Genomic DNA, 22,150 nt, shown 5'->3' with positions numbered 1-22,150 from the left:
CACTTACATAGCACTGTAGCATAACTATAGATCAGTCAAATGGTACCTTTGTCTTTTTGTTTGGATGTTCACCAGGGGCAAAAACAGAGTTTTATTCATATGTAAATGAGGGCTCGCAAGTGCCCAGGGGCGGCGTTCTGGCTGTAAGTGCCCAGGCCGCTCTGCCTTCTTCTCACATAACCCCTCCCCAGCCTGTCAGCCTGTTGCTTGGCCCGCCCTGTAAGCCTCTTACGTCATCCAGTGTACTGGCCGATATTCCGCCCGCGCATGCGCACTGCATGGAATGATGATGCTGCTGCCCACAATGGTCATCACAGTGCCCATGCGCTGGCGGGATATCGGCCAGTACACTGGATGACGTAAGAGGCTTACAGGCTGGGGAGGGGCCAAGCAACAGGCTGGGGAGGGATTATGTGAGAAGAAGGCAGAGCGGCCTGGGCACTTACAGCCCGAACGCCGCCCCTGGGCACTTGCGAGCCCTCATTTACATATGAATAAAACTCCTGCATTCCCTGGACTTTGTGTGGCTGTCATGGCCCATAAACAGGTAGGAACTAGTGTTAGGGACCACTCAAATGAGGCGACCTTGACGTGGTGAGTGGCTTATTATGCTTTGGCCAAAATGTACACCAATGTCTCATCCAGCATGGAGGCAGGGCAGAATGCTGGATGTAGAGTGCGATCACATTTGCATTTTCCATTTGTAAAGGTACCATTTGACTGATCTATAGTTATGCTACAGTGCTATGTAAGTGGTCTTTAAGGGCAAATTGTGGTGACAGACTTCCTTTAAGACTAAATCCAGCAGACTATGTATAATTACTTACTGACGGTGTGTTTTATGTATTTGTGGGTGTTTGCCGTTGCCACCTACTGTTTTTAAATATTTATGTAAATGAATAAAGATTATATAATTATTTGATACTTATTTAGCACTGTGTTGTATTATGTTCTAATATTGGAGTTGCACTGGTTGTAGTTGAATACGGAGTGCCAAATTAGATAGGAGCCCTCTTTTGTATTAGGGTTATGATGCCAAGAGACAAGCATTCCAGAAGAACATTGCCCAGAGCACCACACTGCCCTCACCAGCTTGTCTTCTTCCCATAGTGCTATCTGTCCCCCAGATAAGTGACTCCCACATGCACTTGGCCGTCCACATGATGTAATGTGATTCTTTAGATAATGCTTATTCTTCCATTGCTCACTTTCAGATGCAGGGGCCCATTGTGGGCATCTCAGCACAGGTGGTGAGGAGCAAAATATTATTTACTCTTGATAACTAAACCTAGAAGTGAAGGAGCTGAGAGAAGAGTCTGATCTATAGACAGATCTACAGGAGGCCTTGTATTCAGTCACTGTGTGCTTGTGTCTCCATAGATGGATCCAGGAGGAGAAATACACCAGAGAGATGTCCCCGTCCTTTGTATTCCCAGGACTGTCCAGAGGACAAGGTCCCAGAGAATCCTCAGGTAGATGGAGCTGAGCCCTATACACATCTATATAGGGGGGTCCTGCAGTCATAGATTGTGTGGATCTGTTAGATTTCCCACCTGTCTGCTGTATTGTACTGAATTGTTACAGATGACAAATCAGAGGGAAGATCTGATTATTATTAAAGTGGAGGATGAAGAAGAGAGGATGATGGGCGATCCCCCGTGTAAAAATGAGGTGAAGGAGGACATTCTAGGAGATGTCACCACAGGTATGGAATCGTGAATGGGAGAGTGACTTCAGATTCTATCCTTGGTGCCTTCAGGGCAGGAGGAGAATCTGAACACTGGCTGCTGTGCTGCTCTTTGATTGGAGATGTCCCCATCACATCATGAAGGGTTCCCCTTATCCAACTGACATCTGCCAACCATATGATTTCCCCTCTTTGTTGCCCTGTCCCCTTAAACAGAACGTGACAGTTTCCTTGAACTCTGTTTATGACAGAACGCCAAATAAAATAGCAAGAAAAAAAATTGCTGATGCTTTTTATGTTCTTTCAAAAAATTATAAAAGCTAAACAATAAATTACAAATTACAAATTTTGTGTGGCTGTCATGGCCCATGAACAGGTAGGAACTAGAGTTAGGGACCACTCAAATAGAGGCGACCTTGACGTGGTGAGTGGCTTACTACGCTTTGGCCAAAATGTACACCAATGCCTCATCCAGCATGGAGGCAAATTGCTGGATGTAGAGTGCTATCACATTTGTATTTTTCGTTTGTATATGTATTTCGCCATAGTGATGTGCACCACATACAGGTTGTGCTGACCCAATCCCCACATTTTTTCTTTGCAATAAATTACAAGTAATTGATTCCATTGAGAAATACAACTCATGTTACAAAATACAAGTCACGGAAAAATGTTACTTTTTCTGGTAGGAGTAGTGAAGCTCTGGGTGACAGGAGGAGATTGTTGACAAAACACAAGTCCTCGTACAGCCACAGACAAAAATATAAAAGTTTTATGTTTTGAAATGTAACAATGAAATACAAAAAAAATTTAATTTAATGACAACCAGCCTAGTCATTAAAGGGAACCTGTCATGTGAATATTTGATTATAATCTAACTAATTATATACAATCATTAACTACTAAAAAGTACCTTAGATGTATTCACTTACTGGTGTGACAGATGGTTACCTCATAATATACACACAAAGATGCCGCATGCTAATGAGCTGATTTGAGTCCAGCGTGATGTCATTGAGTCCAGCGTATATTTAATTCAGAGCTATAGCCACTCCCCTGCCCACCTGCTGCTGGTTCATATGGAAACAAACTGTCATTCAGCAGCAGGTGGGCGGGGAGAGTCAGGAGCTCATGAATATTCATGACTCATCATTATCAGCTGGAGCTTTTCAATACAAGATGTTGGCAGATTGACAGGGTCAATTAAAGAAAGTGACCCAGCATTGTGCTAAGAGAATCAATCACTTATTTATGTTGCCCTTAGTTAGGACACCATAAAACTGGTGACAGGTTCCCATTAAGTGTTTAAAAATGTAAAGATGTTTGGTTGTCATGTTTTTTTCTTTCCTTTCGGTGCACTCCTGTCCTCAGCTCCATGATTATCAGGAAGCTCCGATGTCACATGTGATTATTGTACAGATCGAGACGTCTCAGTGATGGTCACAGTGACAGGACACGTCATTAGCTCCACCGTCTTAATTCTTGATAAGACCCTCGTTCCCCTTAGAACAGTTGTGGCTAACCTCAGGCACTCCGATGTGGTGAAACTACAACTCCCAGCATGCTCCATTCATTTCCCTGAAGCTCTGAGAACAGCCAAGCAAGTGTGCATCTTGGGATTTGTAGTTTTACCACAGCTGGTGTGACGGAGGTTCGCCACCACAGCCTTAGAACATCCTTTAATTCTTTGTGTAATGGACCCAACAAGGTGCTGGAAGCCTTTATTACAGGTTCCGATTGATGACCTCACTCTGTCTATTCCACTGCATCCTGAAGATGTCTATAAACCCAAGATCTGGTGACTGTGCGGCTATAAGGCTATACAGACCACATTGTCCATTAATTCAGCCTGTGATGTATGCTTTACCTTGTGACAGAATATTTTGCTCAATGTAGATGTTGCTCATGATCAGATTCTCAGATGATCAGAGCCTTAAACCTTTGAGGTCATGACGATTTTCCATTTTTGTTTCTTACTCTGTGCCTTCCCAGCGTCCATCTGTTTCTTAAGTGACATGCTCCTTTCAGTGTACCTCCTCCCCCGCTGCTGCTGTCTCACACAAGCTTAGTCCAGACTGCAGTAAAATAACAGCAGAAGGAATTAGGAGCTGTAATTACACACTGAATCTGCTGCTGGAGGAAGGAGGATCTCTCATCTTGTACTGAGCAGTGTGAATTTTTCAGCAGCAGGTACACTAAAAAGAGCTCTAATGATGCTGACTTAAATATTATCCAAGTCATGCCTCAAGACCTGTTTAAAAGGCCGGACACTGACTTATAGGATACATCTGGTGGCATTAGAGGCAGAGCTGGTTTATACGTTTATACCATATATCCAATTACAGTCTAATAGGAATGTTATAGGTTTGTCCCCTCTATAGTTTGAAAAATAATCACAAATTCCAATTTTTATTTTCACAGAGAATTCCAGTAAAATTATTAAGGACAAAGCTATATTATCACTAAATTATAAAGAAGAAGCTGAAGATGTCCTGCAGCGCTCCTCGGGAGAAAACCTCATTACACTTAATGTACACCCAGGACTTCAAAGTACACTTCCATTATATAATCCCCCTAATGATGAGGATCCTTCTCTTGACCAATTACAGATTGTTGCCAAAAATACAGGTCAGAAAGGGGATAAAAAGTTTCAGGGTAGTAAAGATTCTACAGAACAATCAAGACTTTCTACACACAAAAGAATTTACTCAGAAGAGCACCCATACTCCTGTTTAGAATGTGGGAAATGCTTTACAAGTAAATCAGATTTAGTTAAACATGAAAGAATTCACACAGGAGAGAAGCCACATTCATGTTCAGAATGTGGGAAATGTTTTACATATAAATCAGTTCTTGTTAAACATAATAGAATTCACACAGGAGAGAAACTATATTCATGTTTAGAATGTGGGAAATGTTTTACATATAAATCAGTTCTTGTTAAACATGAGAAAATTCACACAGAAGAGAAGCCATATTCATGTTCAGAATGTGGGAAATGTTTTACAGATAAATCCAGTCTTATTAGACATGAAAGAATTCACACAGGAGAGAAACCATATTCATGTTCAGAGTGTGGAAAATGTTTTGGACAGAAATCATCTCTTGTTACACATGAGAGAAGTCACACAGGAGAGAAGCCATATTCATGTTCAGAATGTGGGAAATGTTTTACATATAAATCAGATTTTGTTAAACATAAGAGAATTCACACAGGAGAGAAGCCATATTCATGTACAAAATGTGGCAAATGTTTTACAAAGAGATCATATCTTGTTACACATGAGAGAAATCACACAGGAGAGAAGCCATATTCATGTTCAGAATGTGGGAAACGTTTCATAGATAACTCCAGTCTTGTTAGACATAAGAGAATTCACACAGGAGAGAAGCCATATTCATGTTCAGAATGTGGGAAATGTTTTGTAAATAAAACAAATCTTGTTATACATAGGAGAAGTCACACAGGAGAGAAACCATATTCATGTTCAGAATGTGAGAACTGTTTTACATATAAATCAGATCTTGTTAAACATGAGAGAATTCACACAGGAGAGAAGCCATATTCATGTTTTGAATGTGGGAAATGTTTTAGAAAGAGATCACATCTTGTTGTACATGAAAGAAATCACACAGGAGAGAAGCCATATTCATGTTCAATATGTGGGAAATGTTTTACACAAAAATCAAATCTTGTGGAACATGACAGAATTCACACAGGAGAGAAACCATATGTATGTTTAGAATGTGGGAAATGTTTTAGAATGAGATCATATCTTGTTCTACATGAGAGAATTCACACAGGTGCAAAGCCATATTCATGTTCAGAATGTGAGAAATGTTTCACAGATAATTCCAGTCTTGTTAAACATAAGAGAATCCACACCGGAGAGAAGCCTTATTCATGTTCAGACTGTGAGAAATGTTTTACTACTAAAGACAAACTTAACATTCATCAGAGAAGTCATAGAGGAGAAAAACCGTATTCATGTTCAGAATGTGGGAAATGTTTTCCACATAAAGAAAATCTTGTGATACATAAGAGATTTCACACAGGAGAGAATCTGTATTCATGTTCAAAATGTGGGAAATGTTTTACAAAAAACTCACACCTTGTTAGACATGAGAGAATTCACACAGGAGAGAAGCCATATTCATGTTTAGAATGTGGGAAATGTTTTAAACAGAAATCGTGTCTTGTTAGACATCAGAGAATTCACAAAGTAGAGAAGCCATTTTAAAGTTTTATATTGAAAATTCTTTGTAATAAAGAACTAAAATTCAACAAATCAGGAAAAAGTACCGTATTTTTCACCCTATAAGACGCACTATACCCTATAAGGGGGGAAATGGCAGTGCGTCTTATGGGGCGAATGCTGCCATTTAACACTGATACATCGCCGGCCGCGATGTATCGGGGAGGGAGGAGGGGCTGGGGGCCGGCAACTGATATTGGAATGTCAGCGGGGCCCAGTGCAGTCACTGTATTCTATTACACTGGGCCCCGCTCACTGTAGTTTTCAGATCTAACGTGTAGGCATGGGCACTTTGTTAAACTATAGCAATTCTTTGCAGCTGTAAAGAAATCCACTGTAGTACTTACTTGAAACTCCCGTAGCAGGCAGGCCAGGCGGCAGCGTAACATCACTCACTACTTCACGCCCCTGCTCCTCCCACTTTTTGAATGAAGCAGGCGTAGCAGGCACGTGACGTAGTGAGTGACGTTATGCTGCCTGCCTGCCACGGGAGTTTCAAGTGAGTACTACAGTGGATTTCTCTACTGCTGCAAAGAATTGCTATAATTTAACAAAGCGCCCATGCCTACACGTTAGATATGAATACTACAGTGAGCGGGCTCGTGTAATAGAATACAGTGACTGCACCGGGCCCCGCTGCCATTCCAATATCAGTCGCTGGCCCCCAACCCCTGTATTGGGGGTCATTCACTATTTACACAGGGACACTGTTATGTGGGGATCTGTGGATGACACATATATAGCATCTTATGCTATATATGTGTCATCCACAGATCCCCCCCATAACAGTGCCATCCACAGATCCCCCCCATAACAGTGCCATCCACAGATCCCCACCATAGCAGTGTCATCCACAGATTTCCCATAACGGTGTCATCCACAGATTTCCCATAACGGTGTCATCCACAGATTTCCCATAACGGTGTCATCCACAGATTTCCCATAACGGTGTCATCCACAGATTTCCCATAACGGTGTCATCCACAGATTTCCCATAACGGTGTCATCCACAGATTTCCCATAACGGTGCCATCTACAGATTCCCATAACAGTGCATATCCACAGATCCCCATAACAGTGCGTATCCACAGATCCCCATAACAGTGTGTATCCACAGATCCCCATAACAGCATCATCCTCAGATCCCCCATAACAGTGCGTCATCCACAGATCCCCATAACAGTGTCTTCCACAGACCACCATTAGTTCAAAACCCACCAAAAGTACACCTTTTGGTTCAAAATATATATTTTTTCTTATTTTCCGCCTCAAAAACCTAGATGCGTCTTATGGGCAGGTGCGTCTTATAGGTCGAAAAATACAGTATATTGATTTTTAGATATGGGAAATGCAATAAAAGCAAAAAAAGAATTTTAAACCCATCTTATTCACAGACGTTTTGGGCTATATGGCAACATCTGTCACATTACTGCAAGTCTAAGAACAGTCTCAATTTGTCTGCAACTTGTTATCGTGCAGCTATTTTAGAGCCAAACTGCAGAAGTCGTAATTGACCATGGCTTGCATTGTGTTCTATCATAGGAAAGTCACATATGACCTGCAACCAAGAATCCAAATGTTGGATTTTATGTGACTGTCATGATGACATATAGCGTGTCATGTTGTGAACCCATTGACACTCATTATATGTAGTGTCACAATGCAACATATTATCTGATGTCACCATGTATCTCCAAAAAAAGCCAATAAGAATATTTATTTTTTGGGTGGAATTATCCTGGATCAGCCAAACAACGACATTATATTTCTCGGAAGAGAAGAAGAGCCTTGTTTACTTCCAGAGCAGTGAAGATGGATTGTCCCCATGAACCTTGCTTCCTATCACTGTATTCACACCTCCACCCACACTGCGGGGGAGTCCAGAGTGACATGGGGGAGAAGTAATGACGCTCCATGGAATAGTTTTGTAACGTATGTTTACATATTAATATTTCATCTTCATTCAAACAGTATTTACAGATAAAATAAACTCTTCTTGTCACTGACAGACATTGTCTTCTTGGCTCATATTATACTTTCTCCTAGCGCTGTGACCTTCATTGCTCCTACAGACTAACCCTCCTGTGTGGAGACAGTGATATTGGGGGCATGATAACTGTCCTCAGATGATCCATCACCATGGTAAAAGATCATGTGATGGATCATGTGATGACCGGAGTGACATCACCAAAGGTCCTTTACCTGTAATTAATGCTCACCACAGGTCCTGTTCAGCAAAGGAGACAGAAGGAGATGCCGGGCTACGTGATCAAGTGGACTAAGGTGAGTTAAATTATTTTTAATTTTTTTTTAACCCATCCAGCGCTAGTTTACTATGCATTCTGTATTCAGAATGCTATTATTTTCCCTTATAACCATGTTATAAGGGAAAATAATAATGATCGGGTCTCCATCCCGATCATCTCCTAGCAACCGTGCGTGAAAATTGCACCGCATCTGCACTTGCTTGCGGATGCTTGCGATTTTCACGCAACCCCATTTACTTCTATGGGGCCTGCGTTGCGTGAAAAACGCAGAATATAGAGCATGCTGCGATTTTCACACACGCACAAGTGATGCGTGAAAATCACCGCTCATCTGAACAGCCCCATTGAAATAAATGGGTCGGGATTCAGTGTGGGTGCAATACGTTCACCTACCGCATTGCACCCGCGCGGAAATCTCGCCCGTGTGAACGCAGCCTAAGGGCACTAATTATGTGTCATTATACTGTAATTCATTATATGTTTGTTGCATTAGATAGCTCATTGCCAACTTGCATTGTTACCTCATGTTCTGTATGTATAGCAGATTATCTGTATCCTATGCACAGTTGATATATATTCTGAGGAAAACAGACCTCCTGATGTCACACTATCACGTGACATTCCCTGGATCGTCAGCCAGGGTGCTCTGCTATCAGAGTAGGAAGGTTACAGATGGCTGCTCAGCAGCGTCTGTCTGCCTGAGAGATAGGGTGGCCAGACATCCGGTTTTCCGCTGGACATTCCGGTTTTTAGACTCCTGGTCCTCTGTCCGGCGCAAGGCCAGGACGGCCGGCCAGAAGTCCTCATTTTTTGTGGTTATCGGCGTGTACGGCGCTTAGCTGGTCACTTTACGTATTCCCAGATTCCCCAACCAATTGGCAGGCCTGTCTGGACCGGAGCACACACTCACACAGCGTGCGCTGCCCCTGTGACATCACACACCAGCACTGCCTACATCTCTCGCCGGTCAATTCTGGTTTGTGCAGGTGGCGGGAAGGAACTAAAGGGAACAGACGTGCCTGCCTTACCTTAAGTTTAGTCAAGTGAACTGTGAAGTGCCCAGAAAAAGCCAGAGGCAGCCACGCTCAGCCGGCCCTCGACTCAGCCAGCCATCAGATAAATCCAGCCCAGCCAGTAGGCACTAGGCAGCCCCACTGAGTCCAGAGCCAGCAGGCTTGTTGTCTTGCTTGCCAATGCCAGTTGCCAACTTGCCACTGTCTGCGACTGCCAGCCACTTCTTTTCAAGTTGATTAGTGGCTTTTTCAATCAGCCAGCCCACTAGGCTCAGTGCCCACCCACAACCCATCCCAGGTACTGTCTAGTTATTACTAATGTTATTACCTTATATTATACCATTCTGGCCTGCTTGGTATCTTCTGTATATTATTATATATCAGCAGCTATATAAGTTATTTATTATACATCTTCTGGTATACAGTGGGATGCGAAAGTTTGGGCAACCTTGTTAATCGTCATGATTTTCCTGTATAAATCGTTGGTTGTTACGATAAAAAAATGTCAGTTAAATATATCATATAGGAGACACACACAGTGATATTTGAGAAGTGAAATGAAGTTTATTGGATTTACAGAAAGTGTGCTATAATTGTTTAAACTAAATTAGGCAGGTGCATAAATTTGGGCACTGTTGTCATTTTATTGATTCCAAAACCTTTAGAACTAATTATCAGAACTCAAATTGGCTTGGTAAGCTCAGTGACCCCTGACCTACATACACAGGTGAATCCAATTATGAGAAAGAGTATTTAAGGGGGTCAATTGTAAGTTTCCCTCCTCTTTTAATTTTCTCTGAAGAGTAGCAACATGGGGGTCTCAAAACAACTCTCAAATGAGCTGAAGACAAAGATTGTTCACCATCATGGTTTAGGGGAAGGATACAGAAAGCTGTCTCAGAGATTTCAGCTGTCTGTTTCCATAGTTAGGAACATATTGAGGAAATGGAAGACCACAGACTCAGTTCAAGTTAAGGCTCGAAGTGGCAGACCAAGAAAAATCTCGGATAGACAGAAGCGACGAATGGTGAGAACAGTCAGAGTCAACCCACAGACCAGCACCAAAGACCTACAACATCATCTTGCTGCAGATGGAGTCACTGTGCATCGTTCAACCATTCGGCGCACTTTACACAAGGAGATGCTGTATGTGAAAGTGATGCAGAGGAAGCCTTTTCTCCGCCCACAGCACAAAAAGTGCAGCTTGAGGTGGGCTAAAGCACATTTGGACAAGCCAGCTTCATTTTGGAATAAGGTGCTGTGGACTGATGAAACTAAAATGGAGTTATTTGGCCATAACAAGGGGCGTTATGCATGGAGGAAAAAGAACACAGCATTCCAAGAAAAACACCTGCTACCTACAGTAAAATATGGTGGTGGTTCCATCATGCTGTGGGACTGTGTGGCCAGTGCAGGGACTGGGAATCTCGTCAAAGTTGAGGGACGCATGGATTCCACTCAGTATCAGCAGATTCTGGAGACCAATGTCCAGGAATCTGTGACAAAGCTGAAGCTGCGCCGGGGCTGGATCTTTCAACAAGACAACGACCCTAAACACTGCTCAAAATCCACTAAGGCATTTATGCAGAGGAACAAGTACAACGTTCTGGAATGGCCATCTCAGTCCCCAGACCTGAATATAATTGAAAATCTGTGGTGTGACTTAAAGAGAGCTGTCCATGCTCGGAAGCCATCAAACCTGAATGAACTAAAGATGTTTTGTAAAGAGGAATGGTCCAAAATACCTTCAACCAGAATCCAGACTCTCATTGGGACCTACAGGAAGCGCTAGAGGCTGTAATTTCTGCAAAAGGAGGATCTACTAAATATTGATTTCATTTCTTTTTTGTGGTGCCCAAATTTATGCACCTGCCTAATTTAGTTTAAACAATTATAGCACACTTTCTGTAGATCCAATAAACTTCATTTCACTTCTCAGATATCACTGTGTGTGTCTCCTATAGGATATATTTAACTGACATTTTTTATCGCAACAACCAACGATTTATACAGGAAAATCATGACGATTAACAAGGTTGCCCAAACCTTCGCATCCCACTGTATAATATTAAATACCACAAGATGTATAACTTAGATCAGCTGTACATATATAATTATATACAGGAGACCCAGGTTATACCAGCATGGTCCATATCACTATGGTAACTACAAGAAGATGCATCTTCTTGTATATACAGTGATGGACCATGCTGGTATAACCTGGGCATCTCCTGTATATAATTATATTTATGTACATATTGTACATATATGGTATAAGTTATAGATCTTCTGGTATATTATATACCAGCATGGTCCATATCACTATATACAAGAAGGTGTATAAGTTTATACCAGCTGTACACATATAATTACGGTATATACAAAAGATGCCCAGGTTATACCAGCATTGTCCATATCACTATATATTGGAAGATGTATAACTTATACCAGCTGTACACATATAATTATATACAGGAGATGCCCAGGTTATACCAGCATGGTTCATATTACCATATACAAGAAGATGTATAGCTTATACCAGCTGTACATATTTACGGTACAATGTACTCCTTTTCGGGGTGTGGTGTCCTCCTTTTTGGGGTTCTGTAAGTGGCCACCATACTGAGAGGTAGATGTGAATCCTGTGGAGGGGCTGAGAATTCTATGAGGTGGGATTCTGTGGGAGATTGTATGGTTGCTGTGTGTTATTGTATGGAGGGCTGTGTGGGATTGTATGCTGGGGGAGGGCATTCAGTTTTGCATTCTGTCATAATAGAAGTTTATGGGCCGCATAACGGATCTGTCTGGTTTCCATTATGCAGGACAGGACTTTGTTTTTCGTCCTGTATAACGGAAACCAGACGGATCCGTTATGCTGCCCATAGACTTCTATTATGACGGAACGCCTCCTAAAGGCTTCCGTTTTGCATTCCGTCATAGAATTCAGTTATATTGGGATTCCTCCACCGCCTGTACACCGGACCTGTAAAGATGGGGTTCGCTCATCCTTAGTTATCATGTCTCCCCTGCCTGATATCTTCTACTGTACATGTAGAGGTGAAATCTGCCGGCTTTACTGTTTTCAATAAAAACTAAGAATTTTATCCAATTTTTTTTAAAAAAAAATTTTTTATTTTTGTTTCGTTTTTTCACTATCCATTGGCGTTCTTCTGTCTGCTCGGAGCTTGTAGCTGTGGATAGAGATCGGCACAGATGTCTACAATGACCCCACAGCCCTCCACACTAAGCCGCCTGCTGACCAGCATCTACAAGGGGCCTTCCTGCATTGTACAATGCTTTAACCCCTTCCTAATTGCCCAGCTTTAATATACGTAGGCAGTTGGGTATTTGGAGATGGCGTCCGCTCCTGAGCACCATATCCCCGGGTGCCTGGTGTTGTAACCGGCAGGCACCCAGGACTAATGTATGCAACTAACAATAACGTCAATTGCACACATTTAACCCCTCAGATGCTGTGGTAAAATGTGACCACGGCATCTAAGAGATGAAAAACCATGAGCACATGCTCCCCGCCATGCATTGGCTCCCCCGAGCGAGGATCAGGGGAGCCGGATTGTGTGTGTAACCTCAGTCCTCCCCAATGATCCATGGCTGCCATAGCTATGTTCCTATGAAGATCCTGCCTGAGCATTGGAGTCTATGAGAGACGCAATCTAATGATTAGGGAGCATTCACATCACCGTTCAGCTTTCTGTTCTTCTGATCTTCTGTTGCACCAGTTGTCATCTGTTTGAGCCCTTTCTGTCTGAGATCTGTTTTTTTTTACAAGATCCTATTCTTTTTTCTCTCTTCTTCTGACAGATCAGAAGAACAGAAAGCTAAACGGTGATGTGAAGCAAAAAAAAAAAGTTTATATATATTTTCAAATCGCACTATTTTCCCGAAATTAAAACTATAACGAGCAAAAACTATATAAATCACTGTAATCGTACTGACCTGGAGAATGAAGAGAACAGATCAGTTTTATCTCATAGGGAACACTGTAAAAACAAAACCCATAAAACTATATAAGGGCTCATGCCCCGGCCGGACCTGTACTGCGGACTGGCGACCGTAGGGCCGCCGTATTCGGGGGCAGGACCCATTCACTTTTTTGCGGTGCGGAGGCACGGAGAGAAACCCCACGGAAGCACTCTGTGAAAAGTTATGGCTCTGGGAAGGCTGGCAGTAAAGAACAAAATTGGAAAATGGTCCCGTCCTAAAGTGGTTATCCGAGACAAAGACAGAACCCCTAGCTGTAGTAGACCCGCACTGGTGACGATACCTGATCTCCGCTGCTGGATTTGGTCTGTGTGGATCCCGGACCGGCACTTCCACTCACTTCTGCGCTGGCATCATGTGTCATCGCCAATCACAGTCCTCAGCGGTGACCTGCACCTAACATCACGTGTAACGTCATACTCACCGAATCCGACAGTGGGGACTGGGTGAGTGTCATCACCAGTGCGGGACTGTTTTGGTCTCTGATAACCCCTTTAATCATGTTTGATTGCAGCATTGAATGCGTTCTCCTGGCAGCATCAGCGATACCCAGAACGGTGCCATCTTGTGTGGAAGAAAAAAAGAGACCAGACGGCATCATATATGTGAAAGTATTAAAACTAATAATAATCAGTATAAAGCATCCACAGAGCGGACCAAGATAATGAGAAGAGACGCATCATGTATGAGCTAATCTGCCAGCAGAGAAAGTATAAAGCATCCACAGAGATAATGAGAAGAGATAGTTATTAAAGGGGTTGTCTCATCACAGACAATGGTGGCATATTGCTAGGATATGCCACTATTGTCTTATAGGTGCGGGTCCCACACCACTTCCGGGGCTCCATTCTCGATATAGGTGTGGGACCTGCACCTATAAGACAATGGGGCATGTCCGAGCGATATGCCCCCACTGGCTGTGATGAAACAACAGCTTTAATAGCTAGATAGATTTTGGGAGCAAAAATAGTTGGGGTCATTTATCAAACTGAAATAAAGTAGAACTGGCTTAGTCGCTCAGAGCAACCAATCAGATTCCACCTTTCATGTTCCAAAGGAGCTGTGTAAAATGAAAGGTGGAATCTGATTGGTTGCTATGGGCGACTAAGCCACTTCTACTTTACACCAGTTTGATAAATGATCCCAAGTGTTAGGGAGGGAGGGGAGTCTCCTAGCACAGTGCGCAACGCTGTTTCTGACCTCACAAGTTCTGGAAGAGCATAGTTTGCTTTGCTTTACTATTTTTGTAACTCCCATTTACTTGTATGGGAGATATAGAAACAGTAGTGAAGGGATCTTGGCTGTTTTCATTGACCCAGCCACCTCTCACAGCCGGGATATGGCGTTCAGTGGGTTAGGATCATGGGAACCTTATTCTAGAGATAGCACCCCCACCGATCAGCTGTTACATGGAGCCGCCACACTTCCCGGAGCTCTGGTGAGTGCAGCCGGCTTCCAGCTTCTCTCCAAACACAGCGTCACACATAATACAGTGGCTGTGCTTGGTATTGCAGCTCAGCCTCATTCACTTCAATGGGGCTGAGCTGCAACTAGGCCATGTGACCGATGCACGGTGACATCACATGGCCTAGGAAGAGGCTGCGGTGATCATGCAGCGCCAGCCTCTAGTAACAGCTGATCAGTGGGTGCTTCAGGCGTCAGACCTCCACCAATCTGGTATTGATGACGTACATTGACGACAGGTCATCAATACTAATTACCAGATAACCCCTGTAAGAGTTCCAGTTTTCCAGAAGCTGGCTTTCCATATCAGTGTGTGACTATCCTCGCTGATATTACTGTAAAGAGACATATGACCAATTAATACAGTCAGTACATGTGTTCTTAACTCACAGTATGAGAAGTAGACAACCTTTCTCATAACTTTTATTATCTATGTTTTTATATCTATGTCGTGAGACTCTATATATTTTCATGCCATTCTGTGAGATTGTCTGTATGATGCCTTTCAGGCTGGACCGGTAGGAGCTAATACACACTCACCTTTGATAGGATTCAAATTAGCATCCTCCTGCTAACAAAAGTAGTGATAACGAGGTTTCGTGGACGGGACACTAGAGCCTCATGGTAATGCCTGACACGTCAGATGCATTGGCACCGGTGCAGAGCAGACATCTAGGTGCCTTTCAGATGGACTACCAGAAATATATCATTAGCTATAACTCATCTCTGGTACAACTCACCTACTAATTATTGTAATAATTGCATTCCGTATAATGTGGGCATCGTGCGGAGTCCAAACATTCCCCCCTGACAGCTATTACTGCATAATGAGAAACTCTCATTCCGGGACCCCTATACTGGTATCAGAACGACCGGCCTGATGAAATACGCATTATTAAAACATGTTGGGGTTGGAATGTCCATTAGGGTGAACGGGCAGACATGTTTTATTAATATTTTAGGCTTGCCAGCCAAGGGATAGCGGTGGAGCACGCACACATAATGAAGGTCTTCCCAGAAGGCTGGGCCAAGGATGGGAGACGTCTCTCAGCTCCACCCTCTGCTGAAGGGGGATAAAATGTGGGATTTGGAACGTTTCATTGACACAATTTTGGGATCCGATATACATTAGGTTGTGTTCCACGTCCTCCTGTCCCCAGAACCAGAACGGACTCTGATCACACAATTTGTCGAGTAGTAAGAACCTTTGTGTTTTTATCCATAGTACTGTACTATGAGGGACAGTATCAAAAGCATTTGCAAAATCCAGAAACACTACATCCACAGCCGCCCCTCTGTCCACGCTTCTACTCATCTAACAAATCAGGTTAGTCTGACAACTTCTGTCCTTGGTAAACCCATGTTGGTTATCACTTATAATATTTACAATATACAAAAACGGTTTGGCAGCACTACTGTCCCACATAAGGGAAAGCCATTCAGGAAAATACCTTGAAGGTAATGGTGCACGCGGATGGGGACCCTGTCTAATGATCCCAACGTCAGAATAGATATACAAGAAATCCGCAGCACTCGTCAATGTGATAAATCCAAGGTGGTTTATTCCATATACAGCAAGATGGTGCGACGTTTCGACCTAACCAGGTCTTTCTCAAGCAACAAAATGAATTTAGTCTGTGTGTGCTTTATACCATACAAAGTGGGTGGAGCCATCGCTTCCCCAGGTGAGGTGATATATCCAATTATATCCAAATACATATACATCGTCATAATAATGAGGATCGTTTCCGATCCAGTATGGTGAACAATCTTAGTGACATATAAACATATACACTTCTATATAATAATAACATTGTCTCCTACCCTAAGGTGACGTCCCCGGGGTTCTAACCCATGTCCGCAGTGTTCTTACAACGCGCTGAACTCAGCGTCCCGGAAGTCGCACTGCGCATGCGTGCCCGCCTACCATCAGCCAATAGAGAATTTTTTCAAGTATCGCGTCATCTGTTGTCGGTATCCACAGGCAAAAGTGCTTCCCGGCATCGCACCAGATGACCCGAATCATGACGCAGGTAGTTACCATGGGGACGCGGCTATTGACACAACAAACTGCTGGATCGTCCGCGTTACCCCACATACTACCTCCTCATTATATAGATAGCGAAAGGGTGAATGGCGGTGGGTGGAAAGGTCAATGTCATCGGTCCTTAGGCAGTAACATTTAAAATTACTCTATTAAATCACGGGTTCAAGTCCCTAAATGTTATATGTGGTTCCTCCAGGTGGAATACCGATTCCACTCGGTTCTCCCTCCTTCCTGAGGATACCACATACCCATGCATACTTCTCCTTATGAAAGTGTACATGTCCCCATCCGTTGCATCAGATGAGACATGTGTACACTTTTCAGGGTTATTTTCAGTCGCTAAGGGTACCACACGGATCGATCACCGCAAAGTGACAACAGTCCAGGTGGCCCACCGCGGCTGTCCACTCATGCATCATTATATGTTCAATGGCCATGGACAAACGTCATGCACTTACCACCGTCCGCCAAACCCAAGCACCATACAATATATCAGGCTGAGTTAAACGGGGTCAGCATTGGAAAATTTGCGGATCAGTATCAAATATCAGGCTGAGTTAAACGAGGTCAGCATTGGAAAATTTGCGGATCAGGGATAGTCCCGGTGAGGTCCATCCTATGGGGGGACAAGAATAAATATAAAAAGAAGTGTTAAGTGAAACCCATACATAAAAACCTCACAACAATAACCTTTGTTGGGCACAAAACTTAGTTACTAAAAACAAAAAAGAGTTTGTTCATCTATACTGTGTGAAAAAAACAGGGATCCCTTACAGGAAGACCCCCAAGTTGAAGTCCCTGTTGAGTCCCCTTGGTTCCCGTGTATTTAACCTATATATCCACTTAAGTTCCAATTGTTTTAGAAGGGTTTCTCGATCTCCCCCCCTCCTAAGTGGTGGTATTCCATCTATTACCTGGAACCTTAATTGTGACACACTGTGTCCCAATTTGTGGAAATGTTCTGGTACTGGAAGGTCCAGGGCTTCCTTGCAGATTTTGGACTTATGCTGTGTAATCCTCTTTTTGACCTCCTGTGTGGTCTCCCCCACATAAAGGAGCCCACATGGGCACTGAAGGATATAGACAACATGAGTTGAATTACAGGTATAGAACTGCCTGATCTCATATCTTTTTCCTGTATGCGGATGTACAAATGTTTTACCTTTTGCCATGTTGTTACAGTGGCAGCAGCCTAGGCATGGATAACATCCTGTTTGTTTATGTTGTTGTGCATTCAGGGGTTTGTCTGCGTGTACCAATTTATCCCTGACATTGGGGCCTCTCCTATATGAAAACAGGGGGGGATTTTTGAATTCTGGGGTATCTGGAAATGCCTGAGTAAGCAATGTCCAGTTTTTTCTGATCACCGTGGCAACCTGTCTGCTCATTGCTGTGTACCTAGATACAAAGGGAATTCTAGCTTGTGTCTGTGTTTTATTTTCATTTTTCTTGAGCAACATTTCCCTCTCCATCCTACGAGCCCTATCCTGATGTTTGTTCGTCAATTGTAGGGGATAGCCTCTCCTGATAAATTTTTGGTTCATCTCTTGCAATCTGACCTCCACCCTTTCTTCATCACTAACTATTCTGCGTACTCGCAGGAATTGACTATAGGGGAGCGATTTTATTATTGCTCGTGGGTGTGAGCTGTCATATTGCAAGATATTATTCTTATCAGTATTCTTTATGTGGATGTCCGTGCCCAATACATCCCCCTGTACACACACCAGTGTGTCCAGAAATTGTAATTGGGTTTTGGAACTGACTCTAGTAAATTTCAATGCTGGGTGGATGTTATTCAAATGCTCATTAAATGCCTCCAATTCAAATTCAGTACCTGTCCATATAAGAAAGATATCGTCTATGTATCTCATCCAGCCCCTCACTTTACTGAAGAAGCTGGATGGATACACAGACGAACTCTCTACATAGGACATGTAGATATTAGCATACACCGGTGCAGCATTAGACCCCATCGCGGTCCCCCTGTTTTGCACAAAGAATTGATCTTTAAACTTAAAATAATTGCACGTTAGTATGATCTCTAGCAACGCCAGAATAAAATTCACCATAGCAGGTGTATACTCTGAGTTGCGTAAGGCATACCTAACTGCTTCAAGTCCTTTGTCATGGTCAATACTGGTGTAAAGACTGACCACATCAAATGAGACCAGTGTGTCCCCTGGCTGAAATGTCAACTCCTTTAACTTAAGTAAGAAATGGGTGGTATCCTTCACATAGGACGTTGCATCAATAGCATATTTTTGGAGTACTCCATCCAAAAAAATGGCCGATCGTGAAAGGACAGAGTTGATCCCAGACACTATAGGGCGTCCTGGTGGATCAACTCTGTCCTTATGAATCTTCGGCAGGGTGTACAGAACCGGTGTCACGGGATGCACTACGATAAGGTAGTCATGTAATGAGTTATCAATGATATCCTCGGCGTATGTGTCATCGACCAGGAGCCTAATCTTACGAGAAATCTCGAATTTAGGGTCATGGTCGACGAGGCGATACACCGAGGCATCATCCAGTTGTCTCTGTATCTCCTGTTCATACTTCACCGTATCCATAATGACGATAGCTCCGCCTTTATCGGCGGGCTTAATGGTTATTTCATCCCTATTGCTAAGTTTATTAAGTGTTTCTCTTTCTGTTCTGGTTAGGTTAGATTTAAATCTAGTCTGAGATTGTTCTCTTAATTTTTGCATACCTTTCTTGACCAATGCTATATAGGCCTCAATAACATCTATATTTGGCGGGGGTTGGAACCTGCTTTTTAATGAGAGATTAAACTCTTTAAGGGTCATAATGTTGTCCCTATCACCCCTCCCCTCATTAGTGATATTACCATCCTTTTCAGAAAAAAAACCTTTGAGCCTTAAGCGTCTAAAGAACATAAATAGATCAACTTCATATTCAAACCAGTCTATGAACATAGTAGGGCAATAGGATAAGCCCTTATTGAGCAGAGTCAATTCGGATTCGGTAAAGGTGAACGAAGATATATTTACCACAAGCATATCTATTTCGGTCTGCTCATGGCCTGTTCTTTCATTTTGTTCAAATGTCCCGTCCGGGTCTGGCCCACAGGGGGTTTCTTGGATCTGGTCATTACGGTACTTCCTCCATCGCCTATGTTTTGTTCCTCCCCTCCTTTGTCGTCTCGCCTTCTCCGGTCGGATCCTTGTCCTAAAAAAGGAAATTCATCGCTGCAATCCTCTGATGACTCTGTGGCCGTCATATCCCTTTCTGATCTTTCATTATGCGGCTTGCGTCGAGGTTTTGGTTTAAATTGCATGGTTTGATTCCTCTGTCGTCCCATGGTTTGCTTCCTGTAAACATCTCCTCTCATATAGTCATCCAGGTCTCGATGCCATTTTTGTCGTTTGGTGGTTTCTATATTACTGCGGTATTTTGTCAAATCAATATCCAGTTTAGCTTTAATCGTTGATATTTCAGCAGCAGATAATAGAGTGTCTAGCTGGTTCTCTAGCATATTAATGCATTTCTGATTAGCTTCCAGTTCTATCTGTAAGTACTCCATATTCAGGAGCATAATGTCCATGGAATATCGATTGGAAATCATTTCAAATTTTGCGCAAAATTCCTTGTTATTGGGCAAAAGGATAGGTCTAAGGTGAGAACGAAGGCCCCTAGGTATTCTCCCAACTTTATAATACTCCCGGAGTGTCGACAAATGGAGTTCATGGGAAACCCATATCTTTCTTTCTTGTTCCAGTTTCCGCTTAATTAGATCTGACGTGGGTTTGTTCAAGAAGGAATCTTCTCCAGAGGTCTCCCCCAGGATCCTAGTCACTTCCTCATCAGTATAGACTGAACTTCCCGCTGTTGCCATTTTTTAAAAATTAATAACTTTAAGAAAAGTACATCAAATAGTCCGTTCTTCAGTGTGCACGCACAAAAATTGGCCACAAAATGCAATATACAAAAACGGTTTGGCAGCACTACTGTCCCACATAAGGGAAAGCCATTCAGGAAAATACCTTGAAGGTAATGGTGCACGCGGATGGGGACCCTGGCTAATGATCCCAATGTGAGAATAGATATACAAGAAATCCGCAGCACTCGTCAATGTGATAAATCCACCTTGGATTTATCACATTGACGAGTGCTGCGGATTTCTTGTATATCTATTCTGACGTTGGGATCATTAGCCAGGGTCCCCATCCGCGTGCACCATTACCTTCAAGGTATTTTCCTGAATGGCTTTCCCTTATGTGGGACAGTAGTGCTGCCAAACCGTTTTTGTATATTGCATTTTGTGGCCAATTTTTGTGCGTGCACACTGAAGAACGGACTATTTGATGTACTTTTCTTAAAGTTATTAATTTTTTAAAAATGACAACAGCGGGAAGTTCAGTCTATACTGATGAGGAAGTGACTAGGATCCTGGGGGAGACCTCTGGAGAAGATTCCTTCTTGAACAAACCCACGTCAGATCTAATTAAGCGGAAACTGGAACAAGAAAGAAAGATATGGGTTTCCCATGAACTCCATTTGTAGACATTCCGGGAGTATTATAAAGTTGGGAGAATACCTAGGGGCCTTCGTTCTCACCTTAGACCTATCCTTTTGCCCAATAACAAGGAATTTTGCGCAAAATTTGAAATGATTTCCAATCGATATTCCATGGACATTATGCTCCTGAATATGGAGTACTTACAGATAGAACTGGAAGCTAATCAGAAACGCATTAATATGCTAGAGAACCAGCTAGACACTCTATTATCTGCTGCTGAAATATCAACGATTAAAGCTAAACTGGATATTGATTTGACAAAATACCGCAGTAATATAGAAACCACCAAACGACAAAAATGGCATCGAGACCTGGATGACTATATGAGAGGAGATGTTTACAGGAAGCAAACCATGGGACGACAGAGGAATCAAACCATGCAATTTAAACCAAAACCTCGACGCAAGCCGCATAATGAAAGATCAGAAAGGGATATGACGGCCACAGAGTCATCAGAGGATTGCAGCGATGAATTTCCTTTTTTAGGACAAGGATCCGACCGGAGAAGGCGAGACGACAAAGGAGGGGAGGAACAAAACATAGGCGATGGAGGAAGTACCGTAATGACCAGATCCAAGAAACCCCCTGTGGGCCAGACCCGGACGGGACATTTGAACAAAATGAAAGAACAGGCCATGAGCAGACCGAAATAGATATGCTTGTGGTAAATATATCTTCGTTCACCTTTACCGAATCCGAATTGACTCTGCTCAATAAGGGCTTATCCTATTGCCCTACTATGTTCATAGACTGGTTTGAATATGAAGTTGATCTATTTATGTTCTTTAGACGCTTAAGGCTCAAAGGTTTTTTTTCTGAAAAGGATGGTAATATCACTAATGAGGGGAGGGGTGATAGGGACAACATT

At 42.8% G+C, this 22,150-nt stretch overlaps 2 protein-coding genes across 2 annotated transcripts; both read left to right on the top strand.

Moving 5' to 3' along the window:
• Positions 1–1,427: 1,427 nt before the first annotated feature.
• Positions 1,428–4,677, top strand: LOC120991165 (gastrula zinc finger protein XlCGF49.1-like; the record flags this gene model as incomplete). The annotated part of the gene is made up of 3 exons (XM_040420077.1): positions 1,428–1,472; positions 1,585–1,705; positions 4,109–4,677. Coding segments are annotated over exons 2-3 (690 nt in total), but the record flags the coding sequence as incomplete, so codon positions are not given.
• A 167-nt stretch (positions 4,678–4,844) lies between these two features.
• Positions 4,845–5,928, top strand: LOC120990646 (gastrula zinc finger protein XlCGF71.1-like). The gene is made up of 3 exons (XM_040419562.1): positions 4,845–4,855; positions 4,929–5,137; positions 5,474–5,928. The coding sequence occupies exons 1-3, from the start codon at positions 4,845–4,847 to the stop codon at positions 5,926–5,928; spliced, it is 675 nt and encodes a 224-aa protein (XP_040275496.1).
• Positions 5,929–22,150: the final 16,222 nt, after the last annotated feature.

Source organism: Bufo bufo, chromosome 2 (assembly GCF_905171765.1).
Source record: "Bufo bufo chromosome 2, aBufBuf1.1, whole genome shotgun sequence".
Taxonomy (NCBI): domain Eukaryota; kingdom Metazoa; phylum Chordata; class Amphibia; order Anura; family Bufonidae; genus Bufo; species Bufo bufo.
This window is presented reverse-complemented; position numbering and strand designations above follow the sequence as displayed.